The following is a 27,638-nucleotide window of genomic DNA, read 5'->3' on the forward strand; positions in this document are numbered from 1 at the left end:
TTGTGATCCCGTGGTCCGTAAAGATGTCATGGCATTTAATCTTGGAAACACATTTATTAATATTACTTTTACTTGAGTCCTCTAATTGTCACTCTGGCGAGTGAGGATGTATTTTATTTAATTGGTGATATAAACTATTTTTAAGTTTAAGTCCTGTGTTTTGGGAGGGTGTATCCACCCCGGTTTTATTTTGCGTTTGCGTCGTGGGCTCTCGTGGAGAGCTGCGTGTCCTCAAAAGGGTTGCGCGTTTTGGGGGATAAATCAGCGTTACAACCGTGGCCTTTGGTCAAAAGCTGGGAAATGATAAAACTTCCCTTCATCGAAAGAGGTCACATCAGTCCCTTTTTCGCAATGTCGCCTTAAAGTGCCGACATTTCCAGCTGAAATTGGAGGTAGAGGGTGCACCTTTGCGCAGAGACTGGTTTAATGCTGAGAAGCTCCTCTGGGTGCACAAAGACAGCGGCTCGCAGACGAACTTGTTCAGAGTGAGCCGGGGACGCTGGGAGGCGAAATAAACAATCTCCGGACGTGAAGTAGTCGCGGCCGCTCAGTTTTACCCCTTCAAACACACGATTCCACCGCCCATCCAACAAATACAAGGTAAGGACTTGTTTTTAGTACGTTTCAGCGGGACTGGATGGCTGCGGAGCGGGTTAAACCTCCTTCGCTTTGGCTTCCCGAGCATGGTTGTTTTTGCAGAAAATGGCGTCATCGCCCTCTTGTTTCTGCCTGGCCGCGGTGGGGAGAGGAATAGTTTCAGAGAGTTGTAGCAGCCTTTACGTGAAGCGTTTAGTTCCTCGGAGAGCAAATCATCTACTGCGATGTGTTTTATTCAATAGTGAATCGTCAAAACAGGAGATAGTTGGTGGTTTCGCTCGGTAGAAGGACGCGCAAAGATGGAAGGGTCACCGGTCCTGTGCGCCAAGCTGCTTCTTGGAAAAGGTGGCACGGAGCCGCAAAACGCAGCGTTTTACATTCGTAATAATGCCATCCTCACCGGCTCTGGGCTAATCCAAATGACCGAGAATGGTTTAGTGTTGTCACCAGGGTGGTGATGGACGTATTTGTGGGAATACTGCACCTTGTCTTTGTGTGCATTTTATTCGGGTTAGCTCGTTTTTACGCCGCACTCCCCTGCCATGCTGCAATCGTTATGAGGGGCCTCTCTTTTACGGCTTGAAAGGTGCATTTTGCACATGGCTTTTCCTTTGATCAAGTCAAGCTGCCCCTTTGTTGCCCAAAATAGTGGCGTTTTTCGGCTGACAATATAACCGTGTAAAAAGAGATTTTCGGGGATAATGGGGGCGATGCAAATCGTGCCATGAGAACGGCGACTGCCCTGCGCTCTGGTTCGCTACTTGCCAGACGAGGACAGGCTGAATGAGATAAAAAATAAAAGTCTTTCGGACGAATCACATAGTTTGCACAAAACTGGGGAAGTCCGGCGCTGCGCAATGATTGTGCTGCTGCTTTGCGCAGAGCACAGTGGCAGCTGCTGTAACCGCCGCCACCATTTCGCCGCGATATTTTTTGTGTGTGTTGGCCAACCTTTTGTAAATAGTTGGGGACTCTTGGATAAAAGAGCACAATAGTATTCATGCGGGCCCTTTATGGCCTGTGAATGCGGTCCTAAGTCCCACTCCGGCTGTCCTGTCTTTCCCCGTCAGCTACGTGCATGCGTCCTAGCACTGGCCACCACACATCCACCATAGCGAGGCCACTCGGTTCCCTGTGAATACGCTCTGCCTGGTTCCTCCTGTGACCAAAAGTCGAAGACTGATTCGTGCGCTGAGTGTTATGGTACAGGCAATCACGATCAATTCGAAACAACGACTAAACATCAGCCACGGAGACTGCACATCGCTCTGCCCGTGCACATTTTTATTAAGTTTCCTGAGTTATGCAACCGCATCCCCGTAGAGCCAAGTGCTCATCCGCCTTTATTTACTCGCCACCCACCATCGGTGGGATATTTCTGCGTGTAATATCTGGTGAATTGGACCAGTCCCTGCGGCGACGACACTGATTGAGGAAGATATGTCATTTGCAAATCACCCAGTGCCATTTGCGTCACAGCCCGCGGCCTCGCACGCCCATGGGGGGCGATGGAGTTGCAAATGGAGACTGTGTGTGTATGTGTGTGTGTGGATGTGTGCTGACGCTGCCCCAGCTGAAAGGGAACCAATAGACACGGACCCGGGCGGCAGCAATCGCCGTGCGCTTCCACTCTCCAGTAGTGCACCGACTTGGGATTGTGTATCAACACGGAAGATCGCGCAGTTTATTCGGGATGGTTAGGTTTCCCTCGCCCTGCCTGGGATGCGTAAGTGGATGCGTACACACACTGGTTAAACCTGCTTTAGGGCTCGACAGGCCAGCCGGAGAGGAGCATATCCGTCCGGTCCTTCCCTCATGGTGCTCGGTGCATGTGGCTATTGTGGAGTCGCTCATGTGTGGATAAACGTCTTTCCTCTGGATCGTGATGATATGACCGTAAAACCTTTATTAACAGCGCAGAGGATAAGGTTGGATTATGACTCGGACAGTGGATACACACCCGCGTCGTTTTTATGACATCCACGGCGCGCCACGCGTTTCTGGTATGGAGATGAGCAGGGCGTTTTTACCCAGGAACGTTTTATTTGTTGCTGTTGCGCTTTTGGGCACTGCGCATGGTTTCATCCACCGGAGCTCCGAGAACTTCCTCACGAGATAGAAAGTCCTGAAATTCTCACAGTAGAAAGTGCGGATTCGGTCAGCACGGAAATCACTTTTAGATTTACGGTGTGGGGGAAATTTATATTTAAAATTGTGTAGATTATTCCGGATGGTAACATGCAAGTACCATAACATCTCTTCTGATGATGCGATCTGATGTAGCCAGAGGTAAACAAAATAAAAGGAAAGGTTTTAAGAGAATAGTACTAAAATGAATGAATATGTTGAACTGCAGCAATATGGGAATATTACAATACAGTATACTGTTACAATAGTGCAAATACATGGTATTTAGATTTTTGCAATTCAGTTTAATTAGATATAAAGTCTAATCTGGCCTAAAGAGGCTTCATGTGGCTAAGTCATTATGTTTACATAAACTTTATTTTTCCATTTAGACAACATTGTCCACTTCCCTGTGCTTTGTTAAAAAGGCTGCAGGTGCAGTCAAGTTGTGTATTAAGTGCTGTTACAGGTGTGTATTGTTACAAGTGTAAATCAAGGAATAGAGATTGCTACCTGCTCCCTGGAAACATGGTCCCTGAGGTAGAGATTCACCCCAGAAGGCCAGAGGCCATGGAGTATTTTTATCTTTAATAATTTAAGGGTTTAGTTCAAGGTTCATTGGTGCAACTTCAAACGTGCATTTGGCTGTTATTTCATGTTTGTTTGACTGGAGACCTATGTAGCATCGCACAGCGAACGAGGCCCCGGCTCAGTCTAAACTCAGATGTTGATGTGGTTCTACTGTACTCTAAAATCCATAAGACATAACAAGAGTAATTCTGACACAATAGAGATGGCTAGTCTAACCTTGAGGAGGAATATGAACGGGTAACTGGGACATGAGTGGAGATAACAAAGTGGGTTATAAGGAACTGAAATAAAAGGAAAAGAAAGATTAGCCTGAAGTTGATAGAATCACCCTGCATATTTCAAATACTTTATTTTCGTTGTTCCATATATAAAATATTGTTTGCATTCATCACATTTGCAAGTCTTTTGACTGCCTCAGCTGGCCTCCCATTATCCCATGAGGCGTGGGGTTATAGCAACCTGAGATTAGTCTTTCTTTATTAGTACAGCAGCCAGCACTGCCTGACTCTCTTCCCTGATAAAGTTTCCCGGGTATCCTTTTTTTTTTTGTGGCTGTTGACTGCAACAGTTCAGTGATGTCACTGCATGATTCAGTCCGTTTAATGATGTAGTGCTGTGTTCAGTCACTGAGTCACCTCATCAAACCAGTGTACAAGTTAAGTCATTCAACAAACCCATTAACCTGTAACCTGTCAGCGAGGCAGACAGCAAGATGGACATTAAGATATCCAGTCAGTCAGGCTGCCACAGAGTCAGTGTCAGCCAGTCAGTAAGTAAGTCAGCCCCACTGGTTATCCAGTTAGGCTTATTACCTGCATGTCGGGAAGCTGCGCTCAGATATTATCAAGAGCCACAAACCAGTTAGTAAGTACTCCACCTGAACCTAAACTGTTGCCTTCCTGCGTCAGTAAGGAAGGTGAACACTGAGTTTCCAGCGCAGCTCCAGCTGTCAACAAGGCCCTGCTTTCTGTCCATTGTCACAGAACACACTCTGATCACTTGAAGTAGATGGTGCTTTTGAGTATCTCAGGATTTGCTGCTTTTTCTCCTCATGTTGACTTCACCATACGCTGCGCTTAATTATACTTTTACATGTGATTTTAGAGGCTTGATTTCAGAGATCATAGGCTGTGCATCCACACCTGGCCTGAAAATGCCCATTATGTATCTCCCATGGCTATATTTATTTAAATCTGTGTCCGCGTTTCTCTTCCACACTCTGCTGCTGCATCTCTTTACCTCGCTCATGTGCTGTGTGCCTGCTTTGGCTACTACTACTAGACGATGCACTTTACAGAATTCCCTTTCATATCTGGTTTTGAAGATCCAGTAGCAAATTTAACCAAATCCAACAGTTTGGTACCCGCTGTTCTGCCACCAAGTGCATTCTGCCTTGGTGGTGTGATGAAAGTTACCACAGGAAAACAAATGGAGCTCATTTCAGACCCTTAAAATAGCATATTGTATGTTTCAGTTTGTAAACTTTATTGAGCAATCAAACAGGGTAGAAACTGAAAGTCGCTGTTTTGGAAGACTGCTGGTATTTCAGTAATTTGGTGTGTGTGCACACAACTCTGCATGTGTGTTTGTTTGCGTGTGTGCGTGCACGTCCGGTCCTTTCAGGTATTTCCCCATTTGCAAAGAAATCTTTGCAGGGAATGATTTGTCGCCACAGTGATTAATGTTGGGGAGGGCAGGGTCACACATGTGCAGGCGAATGGCCACTGCCCGCCAAGGCGATCTCGTCACGCTGAAGGTGGGCAGTGCAGGATGTGACGGTGACTGCCAAGTGGGGTCAGTCACACACACTGTATTATTATTGGTCGAGGCTGTGACTTAGGCGGTCGAAGTTCACCAAAGTTTAACTCCACACGAAGCGAAGATGCAAACTTGCTTTGCTCCTCTGCTTGCTTTTGCTTGTTGTTGCGTACAGAGATGCTGTGGTGTAATTTTAGTGAATGTACGTTGTTTATCTAGTGTGTGTAGAATGATTATTTTCAGATGAGATGGCGGTCTAGACTAGATATGCAACATCACAACATATCTTCACTTTTTCACCTCATTTTGTGACACACTTTAAATGTTTAGTTGAACATTGTAAGAGTTCTTTGTCACCAAATACCATCTATTTTATAGATTTGCATGTTGTCATTTTTTGACTTAAAGGTCCCATATTATGAAATGCTCACGTTTTGGGGTGCAATGGGAGGGTGACAACATTTGACGAACCAGAAGTAGTAAAAGCTCAGAGCCACAGAACATGAGCTCTGTCATTCAGTAATACTGTGTGTACAAAATGCCCAGGGAAAAGCTATATTTTTAGGCACAGGGGAACTCTGTCAGTAGGCCACATTATTGTTCCCATCCTATCTTGTGGTCAGGTGGTATCACTAGTGCGTCTGCCAGCAGTCAGCATCATGTCAGCAAGCGTGGAGTCCCTCCATTAGGAGGAAGTCCTGTCAGACCGCCTCCACACAGCCATCGGAAATAACTATGAGAAGGCAGTGGTGATTGCAGGCCTGCAGCAATTGGCTCTAGAACCACAGAAATATGCGTGTATGCATATCACACAGAATATACATGCACACTCAGGCGTGAGGAAGCATCATGTCTGAAGTCTCTCTGTGGCCTCACCGAAAAAGTTCTGCTCTTCTGACATTGATTCACCTCATTTGTTGCCTCTGAAAGGGCAAATGGAAGATTTGTCTCCTAAAATAAGAGATGTTCCCTAAAGGGGAATGCTTTGACAAATTGATTTCTGGCTTGTGTAAGCAAAATTCACCGTGGATTATCACCAGAGATGGAACTTAAACATATTTGCTTATAAAATATGTAACATTGGAGGACATCAGCAGATGTACTTGTGGAATATTAAGCAAAGGTTGTGGAGTGTTTGCTGACATGGTTAGTACGTGAAAATGTGTGATGATCGTCAAAGTGTTACATTTGGAAGTTGTAGATTCATTTTAATGGCTACTGATGGAGTGAGTCATGGAGCTGGATCAGTTACGGGGTAGCAGGGGATTCGGTCGGGGTTATTACTGTGTATGGCCATTTTAAGCCTTTAGTGATAAATTCTTTGGATTGTTTGTTTCAGATTTTTAGTTCTCAGTGCCTCAGGCGTTTTGGTCACATCTCACCAAGTCATTTCTAACAGAGGCTCATTTTGTTCATCTTTTATGCAGTATTAGCCATTTTCCCAGTCTGGCCTTCATAATCAACAGTTGTTTACTAAGTGCAGTGCTGAGGAGGAAAGACGGAACTGCTGTTTTCAAATCTGTTTTTTCCCCCCCTTCTTCAATCGATATTTGAAATTGGTCTTCCAGCCTGTGTTGAGCAGAGAATAACATTTCCGCAGCACATCACGGGACTTCCAGAGCAATCTCATCTTTTCTTGAGTTTTCGGGGGGGGATGTGTTGTTTCTTAACGTCAAAGGTCGGGACACCAGCGAGCACAGCTTTCCAAATATTTAACGCAGAAACATTAGTAAGTTCAAGTTTGGACCAGAAAAGACTATTATGAAAGAGAAAAAAGGAAGACGACCTGAGTTTGTTATCTCTCAGCATCACAAGCCCCCAGTGGTCCGCAGTCAGCGTGGAGTTTGGACTGGGAGGTCAGACGACGGGTGCCAACCATCCTGAAACCCACAGTTTTGAGCACAGGACGCCTTCGCTCTCATTACCTGACTCAGAACAGGAGTCACCACTTCACGACCACGGCTGGCTGTTGCCACGGAAACGGGAGAGTCCCTCGTGTTTGTGTGCGAGTGCATTTTTGGCACGTGTGTGTGGCATGATGTGTTTGTTTGAAACCTTTTGTAGAGCATTAGTCCTCCTCAGAAGAGAGTTAAGAGAGCGTTGCGTTACAGTATGTTGTCAGACGGTTGTCCACACGGGGGTTTTTAAGCCTCGGTCAGCACCAGCAGACCGCTGCCTGTCAGGTTTATATGAAACACTTCTGAACAAAGTAATTAGGCTGCTGTTGGTCCTCGGTTGGGATTTGCAACCTTCACCATGCCGCGGCACACTCGAATGAGACATGAAATCCTAAGACAAACGTAGCCGTTGATCACCATATAAAATGCCAATGTAAATGTAAATGAAGGCGGTAAAGTTATGTTTGTTGCCGTGATTGTGACAGACCTTTCTCATTCTGCTCATGCAAGAACCACTCACAGCAACAGCTTTGTAGTTAAATGGCATGTACCAGTGGTTAAAGAGAGATTGTGGCGTCCACCGAATTTGTTGTATGATGAATTTTGTCAGATATGAATAAAATTCATAAGTAATAAGAGGGAAAGAACTCTCTTTAGAAGGATAATGCCTTGATAGATGTGAATGAAGTCATGAGTTATGTAACTGAAATGAATTCTCTTCATTAGATGATCCAATTTTTGTTTTTCTTTTTAGATTTTGTAGTTTTTATTGGCATATTTTCCACTAATTTACAGGAAAATTCTCTCCAGTATGGCCAGTATCATCTCCTGTCGCACCTGACTGTGTTAATCACCTACTGTAAACTATAATATTATCTCATGAGACACCTCCATGATGGTCACATATTGGTCATTGGAGAACTTTGCTTCAGCATAAATTCATGTCACCTGAGCCATCTCCCCCTTCATGTCTATCCCTTTATTGCTTCGCTGTGATGATGATAAATTCTTTCTAATTACACAAAGTACAAAATATTCTAAATAACAAAGGGGTCCTCTTATACGGCTACTGAAACTGCTAAATTAGTTTAGTCTTCATCTGCTGATTTCTAACAGCAGGACTAGAAAGTTAAGTGTTTTTTTACTCGTTGGTAACATTTTTGATGATGCTAATGATCAAACCTCACAAACACACACCTCTGTGACATTCATCAGGCTGAAACAAGCGTTTCATGTCAAGTTTGTGCAGTCGAGACAGTTTGACTCGGAACGCTCGTTCAAGCAGACTTGGTTTAAGGATAAGAAAAGGAAACGTTGTCATTGACTTCTGTAAAAACTTTGTTTTGCCAAGATGCTCCCGAATGCACAGAGGTTTTCATTTGCAGCTTTTCATCTTCAAAGTATCCTTTTGTCTGAAATTTCTGATCCATATATATTCCCTGTACCCGCTTACTCCTATTCAGGATGACAGGGCGCTAGAGTGTATCCCAGCATGCATGAGGTGGAACACGGAGAAACAGCCTCAACAGGTCATCAGGGGCCACAGAGCTAACAAGCTAACACACAATAGAGAGTCTATTTCTCTCAAGCTCACACTCACAGCTAAGACCGATGTAGAGGGGTAAGAGAGAGATAATGAAACCTGAGTTTGAAATTTATCACCGCCTTTAAGTATTATACCAACTAAAATGAACATTATTTTTTGAATAAAGCAATACAAACTTTAAATGAGGTTGCTGCAGTCGTCAGTAGGGGAGACAGACTTTCCGGTCAAAGTCCTAATTTCCCATTATAGTTAATGGCTAGTGCTAATCTCCCCCCTGATATAAATAGAACCTGGAAAGGTGCATAATGCATTAATATGCCTGCACTTAATTTTGCTAGAATATAAATTATTTTTATCTAATAGCTCTGTTTGAAATTAATTGTGTCTTCATTACAGTTGAATTTCAACAAGGAAAACCTGTGCTCAGAAATGGGTCAGGAGTAAAGTCCCCAAGTCATACTTCACCTATAGCATCTCTCTCTGCCTTCACCTTTTATACAGAACATGATGCAGCTGTGGTTTGTAGAAGATATCTGCTATATTAGTGAGGTATGACCCAAGTTAACAACTTTCACTCCTGACAGACCAATGTCACCTGGTCTGCTCCCCTAGGTTTACATCTGTGTTATGTCCTCCCACTATAGTGTCAAACCTGATCTGCAGTTAGTTGTTTATGGTGTATTTGATTCGGACTGTGGGCTGCCAAGGCCTGTGTGTTTCCATGTCCATCGAGTGACTTCACTGAAACAGATGTGCGACCAGCAGTCTGGTCCTGATTCGGTGGTTAGAAAACACATGTGCTCTCATGTTTTTGTTTTTAATTCCATGCAAAAGCTCTTCAGAATCATCGTGATGCCCCTGTGTTCAGGACTGTACCTGTGTGATAACATGATTTACACAGCTGTTACCTCGCAAAGTGTTTCATTTCCCATTTCAGGGCCACGAGCAATCTGACCTTTGTCTTTTCATGTACACAGTGGCTTCGTGTTGACACTGTTCAGGCAGATAATGAAGCTAGTGAAGTTATTGTTACCTCTGTCAAGGAGGTTGTGTTTGTTGGTTTGTTTTTCTGTCTGCAAGACAGATGAAAAACGACCTGATTTTCACGAAGCTTTGGGGTAGGGTATAGCAAGGCCAAGGAAGTTTTGTTAACACCGCAAATAGGTCATTTGAACTTGGCAGAATAAATACCATACATCTTAAAATCCTGTAAATGGAAGTTAAGTCCAGCAGTGACAAAACATAACCAATTGTAGAAATGCGATGACTCCATATCACAAAGCACCTTCAAGTTACCAGCAGTCCTCTGGTGTAGTTGCTCAAACTTCATGCAGAAGACAGTTGTTATGGAGCCCCCTGGGACTGGTTTCATGGGAGAGCTGGTACGATTGTAATCGGATAAAATTGTGTAGCTGTGTAAACGTAAATAGACACAAGTTATGCAGCTGATTATACTCCTACTCATATTCAAATGTGAAATTCTAATGTTTTGGATATATATCCATACATATATAATGATTGCACCTGCAGATTTGCATATCATAGAACAGCGGACTGTTGACCTTGGTGGAGGTTTACACTCTCCGTGTGCCCTTCTAGTTCTGAATCATAATCATCTCAGCTGCTCCTCTTTGCTTCTGCTACTTCAAGAATCAGGCAAAAGTCTGTGTGTGCGTGCCTGAGTGAAACTATAGCAAATTCACATTTATCGTTTGAATATGAAGACATGCGTTGCGCTGGGGCAACCCCTCTGTGTCAAAACTTTTCAACTCCAACAACATTGTAAGTACAAGCTTTGGCGCCCTCTGCTGCAGTTTCAGTGGAACTACAAGTCTCCCAAGTGGGAGATGCCTGTGCAGGTGACATTGGCTGTTATCATGGAAGCATCCGAGGTCCCCACCACAATTACCTTTTACTGTTATGTGAGTTCACTGTAGGTTGAGGCTCAAGGTCTGTAGCTCATTTTAAATGATCCTTTAAAAGACTTTGTTTCCATTTTTGTTTGATTATCTTATTATTTTGAATCTTAGTTTCCTTATAGTCATGAGGCACAATGAGTATTTCTAGCTAATAGTCTATGTAATGACTACTTTATGGTAGTTCATGAAATCACAGAATTAACATATTTATGTTGGCCCCAGGCTTAGAACAGATGTGGTTTTTCATCAAAGAACAGCGTTTTCCCTTTCTCAAATTCTGCTCAGTTCTTTCTGCTGTGTTTTGCTGTCTGCTCGATGCATATTCCCAAAAGTCTGTGACACCAGTTTTTCAGACTGCATTAAGCATCTGTCAGTCGCACCTCATCTTAAGTAGTCCACCATTTGACTCTTGGAGTATTTAAGGCTAATCCACTGACAAACAGGACTAAAAAATATCAATTTCTTGAAGTCTATAGTTGTCAGTTGGTCCACTAACCTTGATGACAGCTCACGCTGGACGTGTGTTGCTAGTAGATAAGACCAAGGATAACAAATCAGAAAACAGCGAGACTGTTCAGCATGCACAGTGCAGCTGAAGCATGAATATTGAACCTGTGGAACTGAGTGTGGCGTCAGGTGGATGTGGCTGAGTTGTAACTCAGGCTGCCACTAGAGGGCAGTAAAAACGTTATGACAGCCATTGACACTTTCATAGAAATATAATGCCATGAAATAAAACTCTTATCTGCTTTAATAAGTGTGGATTCATAAATTATGTCAAGACTGTGCATTTGTCAGCAACATAAGCAAAACCTTAAATATTCACCCTGACACATTCTCTGATATGCCAGAAATAATTAGCTTACCAGAGTAATATACCGGAAGTAAGGTGGATATCTGTTGATGCCAACTCACAGTAAATATTTCAGAGGAACCCCAGTAGAAGTGTACTTACACATGTCTGTAGACTATAGCAGTACTTATTTGCATTAAATTACTTTTCAGTGCAGATCCGCACATACATGCTGTAACAGTGCCCCTTGCCCTGGAAGGTGCCCAGGGAAAAATATATATAACCATTAGCGTAAGCTAAGTTAGTAAAAGCCGGCACACTCATTTTGAATGCACACGGGGAAAGTGTGCCTCATCCAGAATAATGGTGCAGGTAACATAGGATTAATTGTCATGCCAGCAGTATGGCAAGCAGCCAAATTAGCATTGTGGGAAACCTTTACCGTGACCTTAAAATATTCAGTTCTGTTTTATATTTAGATCCAGTTTGTCACCCAAGCGCTCTGCAGCCAGTAAACACACAAAGTCATTATGTGTACTGTGTATTTTTTAATGCATTATACATGCTTTCACAAGGAAACGTCCGCGCAGAATGGTGTTGTGGGTGTACAGTTTTGTTTTTGATTCTACCGATAAATGTACCAGTTCTCTAAATTTACGTTAATTTAATCTCTTTACATGAAACAGGATGTGGTTGGTTTATTTGTCTATGTCATAATATAACAGCAGTGTAAAAGCAGCGAATTAAAACATACCTGGTAAGCACTGTGTGTTTGAGAATGATGCCATACTGTACGTAACCACTGCATTGTTCTCTTTTCCCTCAATGCTTAAGTATCAATGATGCAGCAGGTTGTCGTGCAGCAACATGTAATGTGCAGTTCATGACAGATCTTAGCAAAAGTTTTGTTGTTTGTTGCAGGCAACAGTGCAAGGATGAGACACGAGAAGCGCCTGTAATGTCTTCTCCTTGGCCCTTCTTTGGCTCATACAGAGTGTTGTTGCAGGTTACAGGTGTGTGCTGGTAGTGAACGTGTGGTGCCGCAGGCCAGTCTTGGCAGCATGGTGAAGGCCCAGAAGTCAAGTGGGAGGAAGAGCTCTCACTGTCACCGCAGACAGGTACTGGAAAAAAAAGAAAACAATAAGAGAACAATGTCTGGATGTTATTTTCCGGTCTCACCCCCTTCACTGTGTGGAAAACACACTTCCTTTATGTTAAGACCTATCTTGACCCTCCACCCGTGCAACTTCTTACTTGAACTACGATTGTGCAATGGTCAGAGTTAACTGTGTGTGTGTGTGTGTGTGTGTGTGTGTGTGTGTGTGTGTGTGTGTGTGTGTGTGTGTGTGTGTGTGTGTGTGTCAAACACCAGGCAACATGATGGGAGTCACTGTGTTGTGATAAATTCACATGCTCATATTCAAGCAAACACCAGAGACAGCAGGTGCTCATTTAATGCGAGCAGTTTGTTCAAGATCTTCATTACGCTCTAAGAATCGTAATGAAAGTAACAGACGAGCCCACACTTTGATGTAAGGTATTTTCCTGTTTTTATGCATATGAAAATGTCAAATAATCAGTCATGTTGATTATGATCCGTCCTCTTTAATCCAAGTTTCACCTGTCTCTTACACTCCACTGAGTAGTTTTATTGAGCAGTAGGGGGAACCTCTTACTGCTACTCTTACTCTTTTTTTCTTGCCATATAAATGTATAGAGTTTAGATTTGGATGAAATATCTCCCATTTTATTTAATTTTTTCCTATCTCATCACTCACAAACTGTTTGTTCATTGGTGATAATGAGTAACGTGTGTTGTAAGATATTTTGTACTCATTTGATTACGCAGCTATATGTGTGCGTGCGTGCGTGCGTGCGTGCGTGCGTGCGTGCGTGCGTGCGTGCGTGTCCTGTGGTGATGTGCTGTAATGTGCCTGAACGGTGGGAGTCATTTATCCCTCTTCAAGGGCAGCGAGGACACGACGAGGGAGAGAGACAGACACAGACAGAGAGAGAAAATGAGGATAAATTGGTGGGTGTGAGAGGGGGGAAAGATTGGGGACTTAGAGAGAAAGGAGGTCTGGTCAAGAGACACAGCTACACACACACACACACACACACACACACACAGATAGATGTATGTGTGCACAGTGATGGGTTGGTGTGGAGTCACTTATCTGCTGAAGGGTGACTGTGTGCGACAAGGTTAATGTCCCCCTACAAAATCTCTGGACGCTCAGGAGACATGACAGCCACACACACACACACTCACACACACTCTCTCTCTCTCTCTCTGTTGCTCACCCACTGTGACCCCTCATTTTGCCCAGCAATATACTTTTATTTCATTTTTTTTGCTGGGCTGAAAACTAATTTTGTTTGTGATGGACACTCTTTCTCCTGTTGGATTAATGCCAGTATTCATTTATTTATGATCATGTTTAATTTATAAGGTTGTGTGTGTGTGTGTGTGTGTGTGTGTGTGTGTGTGTGTGTGTGTGTGTGTGTGTGTGTGTGTGAGAGAGTTCATACATTAGTTTTTCGTATTTCTAGTAGTCAGTAGGTGAGTATTTCCCTGTCCAAGGGAATTGATTATGTTCTGGATCTTCCTACTTCACAATGCAAAGCTGACGCTGGCAAAATCTAAAATCACGATATGCTCCAAGTTATTTAAACTAGATTGTTAGTGTTTTTCTTTCTTAAAGCCTCACTGTTGAATTTGGGACACTAGGATTGTTGGACTGAAAGCAGCATGTTTTTGTCCCATGATTCTTAAAACAAAGACACCATAATGGCATAGGAATCACACACATAGTGGCTTTTTTACCAGTGTGTTTGTTGATTTGTGTCCTCCTTTTCCTGTCGCTCATGCCTTCATGGTTTTCTGGTTTTGGTCCCACAGAGTAGCGGTCAGGCGGAGATGGAGGAGGGCCAGCTCCAGTCAGACACCCAGCATCCACCACAGGAGGCTGCACCCAGAGAAGCAGACCAGTCCTCTGCTGAAGCTCCAGTCCAGACCTCTGCTTCAGCTGAGGCGCCAGCGGAGGACTTGGACCAGGATGCTCCAATAGATGTCCAGGAAAAGGGCAACTCCTGTGCCCAGTCCCAGGGCAAGCCTCTGTGGAAGCCAATCCCCCCTCTGCTCCCTGTATCCCACGCTGAGACCAGGGACCAGAGCTGCCAGACCGAGGAGCAGCTTCAGCAGACCAGTACCGGCAGCCACATTCATAACACAGGTGGGTAAAGTTTTCTTCTCTCTGCACTTCCTGCTGTTTTGACTCATCAGCCCACAGGCTAAAACTGTCTGTCAGCCTCCTGTGTAGCTTCGCTGCCGGAGCATCAGAGTACGGCTGGCTGTGTACTCCAAATAGCATCAAATAGTGCGTCCCCACAGAAGACATGGAGCTTAAAAGTCCTGTTTACTCCCACTATGTAAGCAGTGGGATCAATAACAGAGTCAGGCCACTGACTGAGAAGGAAATTGGTAACTTAAAAAAAGATGCAACCGGACCTACCTTTAGAATAGGAGGAAAACTTTTCATTAGCAGAAGCAATCACGTCTCTGTCAGGATTTGGGAAAGCTTACCTCTTTGGAAGTTTTGGTATGTGGCAAATGAAAAAATAAAAGTCTGGGAGGCATAATAAGAAAGATATTGCATGAATGAATGAATGAATGTCTTGTTGTCTCAAGGGTAACTGCTTCATCCGCCAAACCCCTTTGATACTGGATTATAAAATGTACTACATGACTATGAAAGCTGCCATTATGATGATGTAATGTTTCTGCTGAACGCTGACATGTTTGTTTCCTTCCTTCCTCCCTTTCGGCTTGGCCGCCCGCAATCCTGTCTGCGTTTCTTTCACTTAAGCTTTCTTCCTTCCTTCAATGCCTTTCTTCAAAACCCTGTGTGGATGTCTTGATTCAGATGTAAATCCTGCTGCTGCAAGTTCATTTCTATCTGTGCCACTGAGGAAGGAGTTTCATCGCTCATAGTAAAAGGAAGCAGTTTACCTCGACAGGCATTTCTGATTGGTTGATCTTTGACCCCCCTGCAGAGCTGGGGGGGGGGGGCGGTGTAGGTCGGAGGGTCACTGACCTGCCCCGCTGGGATTATCGCAGTTTGCCTGAGAGAGGTGTGGGGGGATGGGGATGAGGAACACACATTCTGTCACACATTAATACATAATCTCCGCATCTCTTTCTGTCAAACCCGCTCACACAGTTGTCAGTCACATTTCCAGCTCTCTTTCTGTCTCTCTTTCTGGGTGTGTCAGTCTGTCTGCTGGTCTTTCTGCCTTCTGTCTGTCTCTCCGACTCACCGACACATCCACACTCGCCGCCCTGTTGCGCTACTTTCCTTGTAATATGGGTTTGTGTGCTTGTGTGCGCCGCATGCGAGCAAGTTATCGGGGCCAGCGAGGCTTTAGACGTGCACAGTCTCCGCTCGCTATCTGACCAGAGGTGGTAAAAAGTGACATTCTGTCTGGTTAAAAAACAAAACAGACAAAAATCCTTTAATATATGTGTTGTTGTGAATGAACAAAACAGCATTTTCCTCTGATTGACAGTAGTGCATCACGACTAAACGTAAATGGTAGTTTGCGGGCTGTAATTGAAGTGTGTGCTTCAAAACGGTGGACATCTGTCACAGCTGGAAACACGATCTTTGTCCCAGTTTGTTGTCTCAGCAGACACCCTGTCACCTTCTTTCACATCAATACGATGTGAAAAATTAAACTAAAGCATTTGAGGTGATTACAGGGTCTGTGGTGATGTCTGTGAGGGTAATTGGTCTGCTTCTGTGGTTGTTTACCACCCTTTGTTTGCATGCCCATCGCTGGGAAAAGTTAAGATAGTAATGATGGAAAAATGAAGTGGCTGAAATTTAAAAATGTACAAAGGAAAAATAAACGTGTTTGAGATCAAAAGGTAAAAGTAAGACTGATTTTTTTCTGTCTCAGGCAGAAACATAATGTTTTGTCCTTTTGTGCAGTGCAGTATCTTTTAAGAATCGTTCGTGGTGTCTGTTGTTTGCAGTATTTTAGTCACGATTGTTTTGGCAGAAGACAAGCCAACCTGTTTTGTGGAGAAAATGATCCACACAGATGAAATAAATGGACTGAATCTCTGATTTAAATTGCACATATTGCACATACAGTGTATTTTTATTTAACCGGGACTCTCACTGAAATATCCAGAATATCCCGGCCAAGAGGAGCCCCAACCAGAAATGCGAGGACGATTTTCTCAGTGCCCTTAACAGTGTCATCACGGCAGTGGAATGATTACAAGAAATAGACGATAGCGTAATAGCAGGTCACAAATCAAATGAAACAATAAAACCCTACCAGCACCAGGCCTGCTGCTCTCCAGCTGACCCCACACGCCCCAGTGATTGAGACCGAGCCAGAAGCAAAATATTTCCCAATACGCATCAATACGGTTCCTCCTGGTCACATTCCTGCTCCGGCTGATAAAGCAGCACAGCCTGAAGCATCAGATGCTGCTCAGGCTCGAAACACTGTCGGACTAAGCACAGAAATTTGTCATCAGCACGCACCTACCCCCCCCACCCCCCCACCCCCCACTGCATGTTTGCCAACAGTTCCACTCGAGCTGTCGTCCTCTGAACAAGCGTGACTGAAAGAATGAATCAGTAAGAAATGTTATTCCATTCATCTTGAAATGTCTGCACCCAGCGCTTCCCGTGTCATCACGTCTTCAGATAAAGCTGAGTAACGAGGGATATGTTTAATGATATACTGAAATTGGAAGGAAAAGATAGATGACCTGCTTTCTCATCGTCATCCTTTAGTGCCTGTGTGTGCGCGAGGAGGTAATGAGGTCAGAGTGAATCACTGTCCCATACAGACCTCATTGTCTGACTCCGTGTCCCCTTTAAGCACACTGCAATATACTTAGTGTCTTACCAGGCCTCCTGAATTCCCAGGTGATGGTGCATTTCTCAAAGACCCTAATGCAAGAAAATGCTCGCTTTGATCAAATTCCATCTCTCTCTGTCGCTCTTCAGGTGTCTGCGTGGAGCCCGGAGATCCTCCTCTGCTCCAGCAGCCTCTGCAGACCTCCAAGTCCGGGATTCAGCAGATCATCGAATGCTTCCGTTCAGGTTTGTGTGCTTTCTCATTATCCGTTCTTTTGTTTGTCTGAGTTTATTATTATTATTTGTGACGCAGGCACGGCACAAGTGTTTTTGCAGATAATGGAGTTCACAAAAGAAGAATTCGAGACTAATGTCTATTAGAAGGTAATGTTAGCAGTCGGTCGCCAGCAGTCCAGCAGATTGCCTTAAAACATGAGCTTTTGAAGTTTACATAGCACTTTTAAGACAGCTTCTTTTTCTCTCGTTGCCTACATGACCACACATGTTTTGAGGCTGCCACATTGAGTCAAGCGAGATGACCAAAGCTCCTTTAAGACTCCAGAGTGCCACTGGTCACACTGCGTCCAGGCAGGGCCATAATATTGTGGGTCAGCGCAGTTATCCCCTGCTGTTGTGGTATGCAGCACGCCACGGGTGCATCTTTACCGAGCCAGTGGAAAAACAGCCACAGACAGCAAGCGTACACAGTGCTGAAAAGAGGATAAAGAGACACAAGGGTGTGCGTGACAGCGAGTTGTGCAGGTACTTACATCTGGGTGAGTCACAGTAAAGCCCACACGTGTAAGGAAAATGTCCATCAGAGCGTACAATGCATGCTGCTGCTTAGACCGAGGCAGAGGCTTTTTTGGACAAATATGAGTCAGCTATCCAACAAAGCACGGGGTGCTTCATATGCACAAACCGCATTTAAATTGAACACGCGAGTCAGCGTGCAGACAACAGTGACGGCAGAAGTGACAGCGATGACAGCAGTGACGCAATACAAAGGCGATCATCGTTTGAGTCCTTTTAAAGGTCAATGAGATGTTGTTAGGATGAGACAGACCTTTTATACAGAGTGGAATTTATCAGTCTTTTCCCTGTTTAACTCTTGTTTTCCCTAGTTTATTGTGCTTATAGTATACATGCTTTTTCTTTCTTAACTTTCAGCTTTTGCAGCATTGTGTATTAAAACAAATCTCACCAGTATAAATGTATTTTTTTGCTATTAATTGTACATACACCATGGAAAGAACATTGCCTTTAGTGGAGAAGGAAAGGTTCAGACACTCCCACCATTAGGGGTTTGTTGATATTTTACATTCTGCTGTATGTATGTGGTATATGTCCTTATAATCCTCCCTGGTAGCATCCCTCACTGCTCTCCCTTGTTTTGCAGGCACAAGCCAGCTGAAGCACATGCTACTGAAGGAGGTGGACACGATCTTCGAGTGTAAACTGTGTCGCAGTCTGTTCAGAGGCCTGCCCAACCTCATCACACACAAAGAGTACTACTGCCTGTCAAGGCTGCCTGAGCCCGACGGTTAGCACTCCAGCACATTAGCATTCAGACACACACACATATACATGTAAACATGTCTGGCATACTTTATAAACTCAGCCGCATGCTGAAGGTCCTAAAATCAAAGCACAAAGAAACCATAAAAAAAAAAACTGCCCATAAACTCAATAATAAAATCAATAGGCAGAACAGGCGAAAAACAAACTCCAGCAGCCAGGGCCAAAGCCTTTGTGCATGCTGAGGACATGCAAATGCAGACTTGTACCGATCACACATACAAACACAGAGATTACCCGAACAAGGCGGCAAACACACCAACTCGAGCTGGGTCCCCCATGCCCCAGTTTAGGTAACACACAAACCTATGCAGAGTCATTGATTACTTCGACGCCTCCTAAGGCTTCTTCGCAGTTTACTTTCACTTTCTGACACTCCAAGGTTTCTTCACACCATCTGTCTCCTACTCATTATTCTCCGCTTATCTCCTCTGTCTGCACACAGTGCTCTTTCATTCCTCCAAGCACACGTTTACACAAACTCACATGCGCATTGTAACACGTCCAATCCTTCAATCTCTACCCTTACTCAAAGTGCAGTTTCTCCTCTGCTCTCTTCTCACATCGCCAAGGAAATTGACTTTGATCTCGCAACATTCGTGTTGTATCTATTTCTCATTAGTCACAGTGTTGTGTCATGTCTCTATTCTTTGCTGCTTAAAAGTGGTAGGAGACTCAGGGAAAGGATGAAACCGAGGAGGCTCTTCAAGTGATTTGTCTGTTACTCAACTCTCCTCTCATCTCCTCCTAAAAGAGAAATCAATCTCAACACAAACAGTCAATTGTATTTTCGTCAGCTGTATCCACTGTAATGATCGCTGTTGTAAAAAAACAACTTTGAGCACACGCTTCTTTTCATCTTTTTGTGCTCATAATGAAGTTCCAGTGAAGCACCAGTGACATAATGTTCTCAATCAAGAGCCCATTACGACTAGCTTAAAGTGCATCATATTGTTATTGAGATAAATGACTTAATTAGTGTCTGTTTTCCACCATTGAGACACTGGGCACAAAATGTTTTTTTTTTTTTAAACACGATCTTTCACCATCCAGTGCTGACATTGGACCTATGCAGCCTCCAGTCATGATTCGTGGTCCTTTTTTAAACTGTCAACAGTTCGAGCCTCCTCTTTCAATCCTCTTTTTATCTCCTGTTGTAAAGGACTTTATGAAAAAGTCTTGCTCATTTACGAAAAGAGGAATATCCTTCAGCTTTAGAGAGGCAAAATCATTTTCTTCAGTATGAAAGAAAGCTGTGTGTGGATAAAAAATAATTGCCAGGCCAAATGTGCCCAAACAGAAAATGTTTTGTAGCCTTAGACCCTCATCTTTTCAGTGCGTAAATGGAATCGCACAAGCCCAGCCACTTTCTGACTGTATGAAGTGTTTTAGGGCATTTTGAATTTGTTCACGAACACATAAGAAAAATGAAGAGAAGGGGTGACTGGCCTGTGTTAGATTATGTTGTCTTTTTTGGATGTTTATTTTTGTAATTTTTGTTTTCGTGGAACACATTCATGGATGAACTGAACGTCAGGTCACCAGGGGGTAGTACGATACAGCTCATATGCTATCAGCGTTTAGCTTTGTGTTAACGTTTGCTTTCACAGGAGTCCCAGGAAGAAAGAGAGGCGCACAAAGACAGCACCAACAGGGCGTTAAATTAGGATCAGCACAAGTCAACATTAGTCTCAGTCCATCCAGTCCTCAGAAGAGATCAAAATGACTAGTGTCCTATGATATCAACAGAGCAAATACACATACAAACCCGCTGTAGACAGACCAAGCAAACGAGGAGAGGAGAGGGGAAAAACAAAGTCGCAATACATAAAATCTTCTTCAACATTTGGGCTTTTATCTCATGCCCATGCACGCCACGAAAATGGTGTGCTTAGTGGTATTTTGAGGGGACACACAGGCTGCTGATGCACACGCTTTGTTAGCAACATGATTTTGCTAAACATCGGGCCAAACTGCCATGTGCCATATGGGGATTTCACAGCTAAATCAGTGTTCATATAACGTATGTTCAGCATAACTTTCCACCAATTAATATGATTTATTTGCTTAGAAAATCTAGTTAGTTTACAAATGTTTAGCTTATTCTCTGTTAGCTAACTGGCACAGTTCTGCAGATACAGTGTAAGACCTATGTTTGGTGTGTGTACCCTATGTTTTTAAATGTTACACTGGGACCTCCACTTAGTACAAACTGACTCAGGAGAGGTTGTGCCATCCTGCCTTAGCCAAAGTTAGCATTATTAGCATCCGTGTCTATGTTCTTCATCCCTGTATAAACTGTAAGACAAGGCATAATTTGCTGGATTTATAAAGATATATCTGTTATGTTGCAGCAGCAAAAAACAAACATTAGCTTATGTTGCTAACATTAGGTACATCACATGTTGCCTAGTACACACCAGTACTGAGGCTTCTTCCACCTTTCAAATGCCACACCACTGAAAGCAGAGCGTGGGTAGTTCAGAGGCCCTGGGAAATTCAGGTATCCCCATGAAAAAGTGTGCTGCAGCAAGTCTGGCTGTTCAGAAATTTCTCAGCAGCCATAAAAGTAGCAGCAGTAATTGGCATTGGTCAGGAACTCGTAAGGTAGTTTTGTAAGAGGAAACAAAATATTGGACCTAATTAGAACTAAGCCTAATTTTTAGTAGTCGCTGTAATGCTTATTTTAAATTGGATTGTTTAGGTTCGTCGGGTGACGACAGACAAAGCGTAGCCATGAAGGATTTACTGGACGCCATATATCCCCGAGTCGACCGGCCAGACTATGTTGTCCGACTGGAGCCCATCCAGACCACCACGAAGGCCGTGTTCCAATACCTCACTACAGAGGAGGAGCTGGCTAGATACCCATCACACACACCCAGGTAAGTGTACGCTGCTGGATTCAAATGTACCGTAACTTTGCAAACGTGACTCATTTGGTTAGTTGTTCGCGGAGAAACACTACGTGCTTCCAGGTGAGATTTAAGGCCCTCCCTTGTCTCTGATTGATTATCTCAACTTCCTTCACAGTGCCAGAGAGAGTCCAGTAGCATGGGAAGGAGAGCCAATGGAGGGTGCGGACAACAACCAGCCGAGCCAGCCAGGAGGGCCAGAGAGCCACGGCAGCCCGGGACACAATCAGGGACAGAGGAGGTGGGAGGCTGAGGAAGAGGCCAAGGACGAACAGCCACAGCGTGAAGACGAAGGCTCCACGAGTGGGGTAGGTGACTGCACGACAGTAAGTGCAATTGACAGTAAAGTGGGAGTGCTCAGAGTGAGAATCCATCGGAAATCAGTGCATCTTATTTTCATATGCTAAATCATAAAATTATCACATTTTCCACACTGCTCATTGTCCTCAGACAGTGTCCTTCTTTGCTCTCTCGATCCCATCCAGGTTGAGGATGTGACAATCTCCTGTTGTCTGTGTGGTCAGGACTTTAACTCGCGCCGCAGCATCAGGCGCCACTGCCGCAAAATGCACCAGACCAAGCTGGAAGAGCTCCGAAAGTTCACAGAGACGCGTACAGTTCCCACGAGCCTGCTGTCTATGGTGAAAGGTAAGTTTCCACTCATTAGAAAAGAATCAGTGTGGTCATTTATTAAGTGTAAAAAAATGTGTTTTTGTTTTTTTTGTTTGTCAGAGAAGTCATTTTAAAGGAGTCATATAAAAAAATAATTGTTCTTGTTGTTGTTGTTGCTGGAGGTCGACCAAGGACTCTCAGCACACCTACCGGAAAATCCTGCCCAGTGTGCCTCAAAACCTTCGCCACGAAAGCCAACGTACGCCGTCATTTCGACGAGGTGCACCGCGGTCTACGGAGGGACACCATCACCCCCAGCATCGCCTCGCGGCCCGGCCAGCCCTTCTCTCTGGAGGTCACACCCCCCAGGAAGAGCAACAGTACCTCTCCAACACGGGGCCACACCTCCAAGTCCACCCCTGTGAACTCTAAAACGACGCCTTCAAGCCAAAACCAGCCCAAACCTCAGAGTCAGCTCCCGGCCTCTCCGCAGCCGACCCCGACCCCGACCCCGACCCCGGCCTCGGCCTCGTGCCGCTGCACGCTCTGCAAGAGGAACTACAGCTCTCAGGTCAGTCTGCTGCCCTGCTGGCAGCTTCAGGCTTTTCTAGCTTTTGATGTCTTAAAAGTCTCAGGTTGGGGCAGCAAGAAGTACCCTCGGTGATCATGCTTTTTATCTGTGATTTCTTTCTGTGTATTTCAGCTCATGTTGAAGAGACACATGCGTATTGTCCACAAGATTTACAGCATCAAAAGTAACAGATCCGCTGCCACACCCACCGCCTCTACAACAGCAGCTACTCCTAACAGTAGCAGCACCAACTTAGGCCCAAGCAACAATATCCGAGTGAAAGAAGAAGTGGTCGAACCCTCGGATGAAGACGAGGAGGAGGAGATCGACAGTAGCCCGGCCCCGTCTCCGAGTGACAGCACGGGCACAGCTAAAGCTGTTCCTGTGGCACACAGTGCCCTGAAGGTGAAGGAGGAGGAGGCCCCGTCCAGCCCGAAGATGACGTCACCGCTTACGTCATCGTCCGCACGTGGGGGCACCGTGTGCGGCGCTGGAGTGACCGCCAAAATGACCAAACTGTCGGTGGGTTTTGACTTCAAGCAGCTCTTCTGCAAACTGTGCAAGCGACAGTTCAGCTCTCGCCAGAACTTAACGAAGCACATCGAGCTGCACACGGACGGCAACGACATCTTCATCAAGTTCTACCGCTGCCCTCTCTGTCGCTACGAGTCGCGTCGCAAACGCGACGTCCTGCGACACGTGACCGTGGTCCACAAGAAGTCGTCAGCATACCTCGCCAAGATCATGCCCAAACTGGAGAGCAGGGCGGTGAAGAGGCTCGCCGAGGTCGTCCTCAACAGCACCAACGTCAACAAGAGGACAAGCAGCAACGTCAAGGAGGAAGTGAACGGGCGTCACACTTCCTCGTCCTCATCCTCCCCTTCACCCCCTGTCACTCGCAAGCAAGAGTGCTCCACAGCTCCCCCGTCCACCACCTCCTCCTCCTCCTCTTCCTCCTCCTCCTTGTCTTCTTCCGCCCCGCCTCCTGCCCCCATCACTCGGAAGCAGCAGGACCTCTCATCGCCGGCGTCTGCGCCGTCCCCTCCCGTCACCCGTAAGCAGGAGAGACAGCAGACCCACCAGCATCGGCCCATCAGCCCTCCACTGACCCGCCGCAGTGAAAAACACACACACCAACGCAACTCCTCCTCCATCACCCCGCCCACCAACCAGACCCCACACACGCGAAGGCACGACGTCCAATCGGAGGGCAGCAGCACGGGGTCATCCTCCACCGAGGTCAGAGTGACCAAGAATTTCTCCCTCCACGCCTGCGACCAGTGCGGACGAGCTTTTGCCAAGAAGGTAGAGTTTAGGCCACACGATGAAGAGATTAATGCAGGAAATAATCTGAGTATTAATCACTAATCAATATGATAGTTAATTAGAACTCATGTATCAAGATGGAGTACCTTAGCCAATAACAAACGGTATTAAGACCTGATAAGAATCAGGTCTCATCCGTATCTTAAAGAGTATCATGCGTCAGTGCACCGTTTCAATCCACTGATGTAAAATCCAAAGTAAATGATCGTCTCTTTCAAACTGTGTCGTCAGCTGTACCTGGAGTCTCACAAGCGAAGTCATCGCAACGCAGCGTCGGCGGCGGCCAACAGGAGGAAAGGAGTCAGCACCCGCTCCAAATCCCTGGCCTGGTGAAACACACACCGTAAGAACACAGAGCCTTTACTTCCTGTTCCAGCACTCTTCCTCCTCGTCGCCGTCTGCCTGTCGTCTTGTTGCTGCCGTGTGGCGTTCACTTGTGCAAGTTTTATGGATGTGTGTGTGTGTGTCTGTGTAGAGGACCATTCCCCAGGGCAAAGATGAGAAACCACAATCACTCTGCAGGCTTTAATTGACCGTTCAGCACGTTTGCCAGCTGTTTCCTGCGTTCTCCCTCTCGCTTATTTCTCCCTGTGTCTCTCTGCTCATTAGAAAGCCTCCTCTTTGTCTAACTGTTGCTCTTTTTCTGCATCTCCCTTATTTCTCCCCTCCCTTCTCTCTCTTCACGACTCTCCGTACTCCCTTCTCCCTCCTCTCTCCCTCCGCTCACAGTCTGCCGGGGGATGATGGACGCACGAGCCATTGGCAATGAAGCGAATCAAAAAACTTAAAATCAAGAAAAGTAATGGAGCACAGAGCGGAGATGAAGGAAACAAACAAAAGGAGCAACAGTGGAGCGCGATAGAGGAGCGAAGCGCGAAGGATTTCCACTTTTTGCTTCAGAACCAAATATATCGTTGAAATCTGACTTTTTTTGCTTGTATAGTTTCATGATGAAGCCAGCCAGCTTGCTGGACGGTGGCACTGCTATCGACGGAGAGACGGCGGCGAACTGAAGATTCACTGCAACTGTGTATATCTGTATTTACTTACAACAGTATGTAAATATAGACCCATATGCAGATGACTGGGTTGTACTGCTTTGCTCTCGGAAAACCGCCTTTAAGAACAGGATGAAGGTCGACTATGGAAGTGTGAGCATGTGCATGTGTGTGTGTGTGTGTGTGTGTGTGTGTGTGTGAAAGAGGGAGGGAATCAGAACTGGAATGTGGCCTCCACAGAAAACAGACTGGAAACAAACTTGATTTTTTTTTTCCTCCTTATTCACGGGAGAAGGCAGCACCTGGTTTAACCCTTGCAGTCCCACACTGATGCACAGAGCCTGCTCGGGTCCTCGGCTGTTCGCGTTTCAATCAGCGTATACAGTGCATCGAGGGTTGCTAACACTTTGATATATTCGGGAGGACGAGCTCAACATTACGACAGATCCCCTTCGTTTCCCTGACAGCTTCTGCTCGCCTCAGAGTTCAGAAAATGACATTCGTCTTCTCGTGTAAATGTTGCTGCGGAGAAGGAAACAGAATTCCAGTCGTAATATTGGTCAGGTAAACAGACCATAGTCTGATTTAGTGTCTGCTTTGCAGCAGCTGCTGTCGCGCGTTCGAAATGGTCTTTAATTACACGTACGGTCAAAGTAAGGGAAAAAGTGTGTTTCCCTTGAAAATTGTGTGTGCGCTTTGTTTTAAAATCCTCCTCTTATCAGTTTCCAGCGTTCAATTGCGTGTTCTTCCTCTTATTTTCGGCCTTTGTTGTTGGGCTGCATGTGAGAAACATAAATGGCGTTTCCTCCACTTTGACCGTACCCCGTTTTCCCTCCGCGTGTTATTTGGCGTATGTGAGGCAAGGCTTCCGTAAGACATCAGCGTGCGACCCGAGGGGGTTATGTTCTCAAATGAGGCATGCGTTGAAGTAAAAAGTGATACCCTTTTCAAAATTTAACATTAATTATCATCTATAGATGGACTTCTTTTTTTTAAAAATAACAGCGGGAAGTGTAAGGGTGAAGCTATCAAATTGACACCATTATTACCCCGCTGCGTGGCGACACACTTGGAGACACGTTGCCTTTGGTGTGACAGAAACAGCCACACTGATTAAGATTAGAATCCATTGACTGGAAAAACTCATTTTCTGTGGTCAGTGAAATATCTTTGGCCGCCGTCATCTTGCTTGCTGACGCAACGTGACGTCTCAGATATCAGAAAGCAGCATCGCACAGCGTCGCTGAACTGCTCCACCCTCTCGTTGCTTTAGTTCTTTCAGCCACTGCGGACATCAGTCCTGAGACCCAGACTGGCAGCAGTGCAGCATCACAGCAAAGCAGACAAGTCAACTATTGTGCCTAAACAGCAGGTGGAACAGGTGTGAACGGACACCTGCTGTGAGGGGAATCTACTGTTTGTGGTGCTAATAAGCATGGAAACATGACCCGGTCAGCAGTTCTCCGCATTGTAAAGTTTACATTAAACTTTTCGTCCCACTCGTTCAAACGAACGCCGGCACTCGTTCAAATCAACTCCGTGAGCTTTTCTTTTAACGTAATCTTAATTTTGGGGCTAAAAAAAAAATAACGCCGGCACTCTTTCAGATGAACTCTGTGAACATTTCTTTTTCTTATAATCTTAATTTTGGGGCTGTATCAGTTCTGTTCTCTCAAACACGAGGGGGCTGCGTTTGCTTTAACGGCAGCGACGTTGCCCAGAGGTAGTCTTTGAAACACTGGCACATGAGTTGGGAGGAAAGGATCGTGGAAGACCAAATGTAGGTATGTCTTAATGTACAAACAGAAAGCCATGAAATGGAACAAAACCAGAAAAACGGAAAGACCAAACTTTATTTTTGTAACTGAAAACACTACTGCAACAAGGTCTTGAAAACATGTATATATGGAACCGTCCTGCACGGATGGTATAAATAATAGTTATAATACTCACAATAGTTACTGACTTGTACTTAACTGTTGGTTGACCATGTGCTTCAAACACGTCTGACTAGTTACTACTCTGTCACTGTTTAATACTGAAGCCAGTTTGCGTTGTTCCATGATTAGTTGTCTTTTTTTTTGCATCTCATTCCTTTTGAAGGGTTTTTTTTTTAATTGTGACAAGAAGGAAACAGTAATCAAACCTCAAGAGACTCTTAGGATTTCTTCTTTTTTTAAAAAAAATCTTGTCATTTCTTTCATCATCAGTTGTAATATGTTATTAAGCTCACATCCTAGAGAACCTGAGAAGAGTTAGAGAAGCATTTCAGATGTGACGAGAATGTCGGAACCAACCACTTAAATAAAAAATGTACTGCTTCAAACCTCTGGGGGAGTTTTGCGTGCCTTTATTTTGTTGTTTTATCGTTTATTTTTGTCCTCAGATGTGAGTCATATGCTTCCATCAGTCATGTTTGTTTGCAGAGAGATTTCATTTGCCGACTCAGGAATTGCTTCTTTGGATGTTTGCCTTTTCCCGTGTTTCAGCTTTCCCATCTGCAATACATCCTTTGTTTTGACGTCTC

The 27,638-nt window shown here is 44.8% G+C and overlaps 1 protein-coding gene across 2 annotated transcripts; it reads left to right on the top strand.

Moving 5' to 3' along the window:
• The first annotated feature begins 446 nt into the window (after positions 1–446).
• znf800b (zinc finger protein 800b) lies at positions 447–27,436 on the top strand. 2 transcript variants are annotated; one of them, XM_070991748.1, is made up of 12 exons: positions 447–600; positions 12,236–12,347; positions 14,132–14,465; positions 17,262–17,357; positions 18,511–18,654; positions 21,394–21,574; positions 21,723–21,912; positions 22,090–22,252; positions 22,399–22,787; positions 22,920–24,092; positions 24,345–24,456; positions 24,843–27,436. In XM_070991748.1, the coding sequence occupies exons 2-11, from the start codon at positions 12,291–12,293 to the stop codon at positions 24,444–24,446; spliced, it is 2,829 nt and encodes a 942-aa protein (XP_070847849.1). In that variant the 5' UTR covers positions 447–600; positions 12,236–12,290; the 3' UTR covers positions 24,447–24,456; positions 24,843–27,436. The 2 variants fall into 2 exon arrangements, with proteins under 2 accessions (XP_070847849.1, XP_070847850.1); XM_070991749.1 differs by lacking the exon at positions 12,236–12,347.
• The last annotated feature ends 202 nt before the right edge of the window (positions 27,437–27,638 follow it).

Source organism: Chaetodon trifascialis, chromosome 22 (genome assembly GCF_039877785.1).
Source record: "Chaetodon trifascialis isolate fChaTrf1 chromosome 22, fChaTrf1.hap1, whole genome shotgun sequence".
Lineage (NCBI taxonomy): Eukaryota > Metazoa > Chordata > Actinopteri > Chaetodontiformes > Chaetodontidae > Chaetodon > Chaetodon trifascialis.

Bases quoted from the DNA above. Each gene is read 5' to 3' on its own strand.
- znf800b (XM_070991748.1), top strand. From the start codon at position 12,291: ATGGTGAAGGCCCAGAAGTCAAGTGGGAGGAAGAGCTCTCACTGTCAC. The intron at 22,253-22,398 runs GTAAGTTTCCAC...TTGTTGCTGGAG, and splicing joins CCTGCTGTCTATGGTGAAAG to GTCGACCAAGGACTCTCAGC. The intron at 22,788-22,919 runs GTCAGTCTGCTG...TGTGTATTTCAG, and splicing joins AGAGGAACTACAGCTCTCAG to CTCATGTTGAAGAGACACAT.